This window comes from Saccostrea cucullata, unplaced genomic scaffold (assembly GCF_032062105.1).
Source record: "Saccostrea cucullata isolate Sc308-1 unplaced genomic scaffold, CSIRO_AGI_Scuc_v1 ctg3166, whole genome shotgun sequence".
Lineage (NCBI taxonomy): Eukaryota > Metazoa > Mollusca > Bivalvia > Ostreida > Ostreidae > Saccostrea > Saccostrea cuccullata.
In genome coordinates, this window is record NW_026923775.1 from 105390 (window position 1) to 111592 (window position 6203).

The window sequence follows — 6203 nt, forward strand, 5'->3', positions numbered from 1 at the left end:
AACTGAAATCATGAATCTGTAAAAAAAATTCTTATTGTATACTTACATGCATACATTTAATAATCCACACTATATGATTGTCCAGGAAAAATGTATACCGTTTTTTTTCTTCAGAACAATACAATCCATGTACGTCTGATACACATATCAAAATATTAACAAACATTTTTAAAATAGACACATTTATTGATACATGTCTTAAGTGTTAACAACGCACTGAAAATTACACGGTACAGGAATAAAATTACATGAAGTACATGCATATGTTTTATGTAAACAGGTGCGTACGCAATACACACCACAAATAGAACACGTGTAAATGTTAAACAAGATGTTTAATCCAACAAGTCTCCTAATCTTTAATAACGTGAACATATGCATGTTTTAATTTTGGGTGAGAACTACACAATATCATTTATTTATCTAACCAATAAAAATTTCTCATAATTAAATCATTATAAATTCTGAGGACATTTTTCAAAACAACCTTCATTATACATTTTTAATTTTAATTTAAAAATTTACATAAATATAAATAACATAACATCCATTTATTTATTCACCCAATTCAAATATAAATGAGTCTTCCTAAAATTTAGAAAATATTTTTTAAAATGATTTTTCAAATCATAATTATTTTCAAAAAATGTTAAAGTTGTATTTTTTGAAAACATTATTTTCAGATATGAATTTTATTTTTTTTAAATATATTTTTTGGATAAACATTCCCTTGTATACTTTACAATCAATGAATATTACAGCGTACATATTTTAGGGAAAATTTATATAAATGTTTTAAGAGATACAGTGTAATTATATTTTTATAGTTATTTGAAGACTTTAAATATTGTCAAAGATTGTGTTTCTAATCACTAATAAATAATGTGTATTGAGAAAAATCTGGTCACTTGGTACACATGTCATTAATAAAAGCTTTTACTATGACATCTCAAATTTATTATTTTATTGCCCTAATTTACCAAAAAATTGACACAAAAATGATAATAAAGCTTTAATTTTTATTATTGACTAAAGAGAGAACATGATTTATTTTTGTTATTAATGCAATCTCTTTTGTATTTCCTGTTGCGGAAATACCTCAAGTCATGTTGAGCAATTAGCTATATTTTTGCAATACGTCAAAAATCCTTCATGTTTCAAGATAAATTTATGAGAGATGACCAACACAAAGAAAAAAATATAATCCGACAAAAATCGCTTGTTATCTGTTCGTTAGATCGCAATCAATCCATCTTCTTGGTTTTGACATCTGTACATTGATAAAAATCTGCATATTATGCCGGGAGAAATGATTGTTGCATTTCCCTAATATCATGTGCCCCAAAGAGACGCGACTTGTTTCTCTGTGCACAGCAAAAACCAGTTTCAAAGCACCCAGACTTCTGCAGTTCCAGATTTCAAAAAACAGGCCCGGGGGTGGTCGGGAATTGCAATCTACCCCGGGTATCAGGGTACTTAATTCTCATTCTCGGTCGTGCCAACTAGATAATAGGCTGCAGAAACGGTCCATTAGTTTACATAATTTTTTTTCGCCTGAAAGCTCGTGCAGGCTATTTTCCCGTAGTCGGTTAGTCTACTATAAAACCAGTGATGACGATTTGAAATTTCAGTACACTTCAATCATCATCACTGTCATAGTCATTGAAAAAAATATTTCAATCTGGGACAAGTTACATTGTGATTTCTATTTATCATTGAGTGGATTTATTTTGTGTGTATGACATCAACATGTCACTGGGAAATAACCGCACGGATCATATGGTAAGTCGTATAAAGTGGTTGATATATTTTTCATAGAGGATAAATATTATTTTCATTTTAAGGATTATAGATAATGACTCCCTCATATGTAGAGACATGCTTCTACAACTTGAATGAACTGTAAATAATGTATACACGTCTGGTTTGATTTCTTCCAAATGTTTATAAAGCAAATAATTTTTGTTTAATAAAACACCCACCGGTTGAAAAATATTACTATAAATACATATATATGTATGCACAGTTAGGCGACTTCTGATATTTTTATTTCTATATTTAGGTCTGCAGTGATCCATTATGCACAACAACCTCTGACCCTTATTCGGGCAGGATAACTTGCAGGTGTTTCCAGACCCAGATGCAGGATACGAGGGGAGGGTACCAGCCAAACGGACAGTACCCCTCTATCCCTAGTACCACATACGCCTCCCATTCCATGTACACTAATGGGTACAACATGGACCCACTGTCCAATTCATCATCATTACTGGTGAGATAATTTTTTTTAATTTATATAAATCCTCATTTAATTCTAAAAATGATTTAAAAATTTCAATTGAAATGATAAATTATTATGTTTTAATTTAATTTGATAATCAGTTTAAATTCTTGCTATCTTTTTTAAAAGAAATATTTGAAATAAAATTTAATTAATCATTAAAAAATTTATTTCTTTAAATGATTAATTACAACGGCAAAGCATCACAAAATTACAATCATTATTTAGACATCACGACTCTCTCCTTGTCATATAAACCGACATTAAATTGTTTACGTATCTTTGGCAGAGCTCACAGACGATGCGGATGGACAACGGGTCATATCCGCCTATTCCATCCAGCGCCCTGACAAACGGAGGGCTCCACTCATCTTCTCTGCTCACTAACAACCTCCATCCTCCTCCGAGCACGTTAACCTCAAGTGGAATCACATCAAACAGTTTGACGTCACAGTTTCAAGCGCCCCTTTCACCTAGTCTGGTCACCGCATCCAGCGTGAATAATTTAGACACAGTGTTGCGCTCTCAAGTTTACAACTATATGAATATGCAGTAAGTATACAAAAGATAAATAGCTATTGCTTTATATTAATTATTTAGATATGAATGGTTTTAACTTTCTTATGTCTGATATACCAGGCAGATATAGGTAGGTATTATGCTAGCGGTGAACATCAATCTTGGCTTTTTCTACATGAACTGAGTCATGATATAGCTGACAGGAGTAGTTTTACTCTAGGAGGTCATTGACTAATGAATGTTTGTGTTTACTGTTGACAACGTATTTCCGCCCCTTCCTGCTTAGTCTTAATCCCAGGAACGCCGTATCTCACCTCCTTTTTTTCTTCTCTGTACTAGGTATTCAGGTTTCGACATGAATGGAGGACGGCGTAAAAATGCAACTCGGGAAACAACTGCCCCCTTGAAAGCATGGCTGAAAGAACATATGAAAAACCCTTACCCGACAAAAGCGGAAAAAGTTATGCTTGCCATAGTGACGAAAATGACTCTGACACAAATTTCAACGTGGTTCGCTAATGCAAGAAGGAGGCTTAAGAAAGAAAACAAGGGTGAATGGAATTCGGACAATTCAAATAATTCTAGTGATGAGGATAACACAAATGACGATCTTCCCGCCAATTCTGCTGATCGTTTGTCAGAGGAACCCATTCCTGTTCCATCGGATGAAATCGCAGACGAGAATTCCAATTCTGCGACACGACTTCCAGAGCCAAGCATTCCAATCACGCCAATGAATGCAGGACATGAACTTCGTAAGTATCAATATGTAATCCTCATTCTTATAATCATTAAGTTTAATTATATATTTTACATTCTTTAAATTATTAAGTTTCAATGTGTTATGTGGCTGTCGTTATCCTCATTAAGTTTCAATATGTTCCGGTGCATTTTTATAATAATATTACAAAATGACGAGAAAAATATTTTCTAGAGTGTAGAAAAAAAACAACAAACAAACAAAAAATTTTTACTCGCTTATAAAACCAAATAGTAGATTATGTGTTTAGTATTTTTTATTCAGATGCTCACTTAGAAAATTGTCAAATGTTATAATTGAATTGATAAATCATTTTTGTTTTTGTGTTACAGTGCCACCACCACCACTACAATCACAGATGTCTTCAACTTCCGTTCTCGATTCCAGCACACCGCTGAAAGTCCCTCTACCCTCGTTCTCAACCTTTATGGGTGGAAGTGCCTCAAATCACCCTGAACCCACCGTCCACCATTACGCAAACGGAAGTCAGCAAATGCCACCATCCAATTCACTTCCACCGTACAACAATGTTTATCACCATCAATCATCTTACACCCAACCTCATTCGAATTTCCAGCCCGGATTTCCTAATACATCGAATTATAATTCAGCTTCTTCTTATCAGTATGACTCAGTGGCTAATTACTTCAGGAACCATCCAAATTTTGCCCATGAATACAATACAGTGGCAGATAAGGAGAATCTCCAAGTGCTGGACGCTCACAATATGCTAAGCGCCGACTTCCTGGCAGATACATCCGTTGGAAAAAATAGTGACAGTGAATCTAGTGGTCAGAAAAGTTCGGACAGTAGCCCTTCTTCCGTCAAATCTAAAATTTGGTCCATCTCTGAAATCATTGGATCCAGCATGTCCAAAATCAACGAGAGTGATCTAGGTGCTTTCGCGCAGTCACTTCTGGGAGAAGAAAAGTGACCATCAAGTTTCATTCTACCTATTTTCTCAGTCATTTGCTACAAACTTCAACTCTGCTATTTATATATGTTTAGCTTGTTATTTTTGTTACTAATTATATGCATGTTGTTACTGAAATAAAATCTTTAACATTTTTTTCACATCGTTTTACCAAAGTATTTGTTTGCCAAAAGAGACTAATAATGCAATTAGAAATTTTGTTAAGAATTAAGGGTTATTAAGCACAAAAAGACCAGAGTGTTTCTTATAGTTCATCTCGACAAAGTACGCCTGTAATCCTACTAAAAAAATCTAAATGATCTCGGTTCATGGTATCCATCTAATATTTTATCTATCAGTGTTAGTCTAGCCCCGGACACCAGGACAAAAATCTCGTCATTATATAGAAATAATCATAAAATGTCTCAAAACGCAATAAATGGATACTAAAGGAAAAGTTTGAACTTAATTTGTGGTTACGTTGTAGCGGAATTTGCCGTCTTGTATCCTGTCAGTTTTTTTCAATGGAAAAAAGGATTTGAACATGTCGCGCTGAAGTCTCGAGCGTTTTATAATGACGAAAAACAAGTGCACAATCAAGTAAAGGACTATTTGTCTTTGTTAGCGATCCTGTTACTTTAACCCCTTGTCAAATCGCATTACTTAAAACAATGGAAAGGGGAACATTTCTATTTGATGTGGGTTGATGATTCCTAATTTTTTTGTTGTGGAATTTGTAACTTTTATGATATTATTTTGAGTTAAGAGTGTACAGAAACTTTCTGTGCAAGGAATAATAGTCGTTTAATAAATTCCATTCTTCCGAAAATTAAACATGAAATACATTTTAAGCCAATGTGCAGTTTGAACAATTTTAATTGATTTTCATTTTCAAAGAATAGATATTATATGTAGATATAGATCTGTAGCCTTAAGTTTTAATGACGCAATAAAATTTGCTTGTCTTTGAGGGGTTAACGTTGATGTTTGCAAACCAAAATGGAGATGACATATGTTGCATTAAAATAATTAAAATGACCCAAAAATTACGTAAATTTCAGAAAAGAATATGAAAGAAATCATAAAAGTTGTAAAGAGCATTAAGTTTTTGAAAAATTGAATTGAGCATATGGCTCTATTAAGACCATACACGAATAAGCAGATGTCAAGAATTTTCTTCATTCATGACTTCTATAAATCAAGGTGTCACGGCATTAGGTACGGCACCTCATCCGGGTCCTGTGGCTATGCAATAACTGTCAATCAATCATATACCCTATCGGGGTGAACTGAATCGCAGCCAAGACGTTCAATCATCTTTTATCTTTCTGTGGTAGCTACTGATCAGTGGTTAAAATTCTATAGATTCACAATTTATGTACAAATATAACAATCGAAACTTATAATTGTTATGTTTTAAGAGGTGGTTAAAATTCTACAATAGATTCACAATTCATTGAAATGTGCCATTGTTTATCTATTTTTAATTTTAGTTCATTTTAAATTATAACATGATTATCTCAGTATATACTATAGTAATTTATTCATTTTGTTAAAAAAATAGATAACATATCAATTAGACATTTTCTTTCTTATTACAGGAATAGATTTGATGAAAACTGTGTATTTGTTAAAATTCAGATCAGCTAGAGAAGACGACGAGCTCAGACAATGTATAGTGTAGAGATACCGGACATAATCTTCGTCCAAACACCTTGAAGTGAAATCTG

At 33.1% G+C, this 6203-nt stretch overlaps 1 protein-coding gene across 1 annotated transcript; it reads left to right on the forward strand.

Annotated features, from left to right (window-relative positions):
* Positions 1 to 1636: 1636 nt before the first annotated feature.
* On the forward strand, positions 1637 to 4613 carry LOC134264889 (Iroquois homeobox protein 5a-like). The gene is made up of 5 exons (XM_062747146.1): positions 1637 to 1782; positions 2063 to 2272; positions 2571 to 2833; positions 3140 to 3555; positions 3893 to 4613. The coding sequence occupies exons 1-5, from the start codon at positions 1750 to 1752 to the stop codon at positions 4492 to 4494; spliced, it is 1524 nt and encodes a 507-aa protein (XP_062603130.1). The 5' UTR covers positions 1637 to 1749; the 3' UTR covers positions 4495 to 4613.
* Positions 4614 to 6203: the final 1590 nt, after the last annotated feature.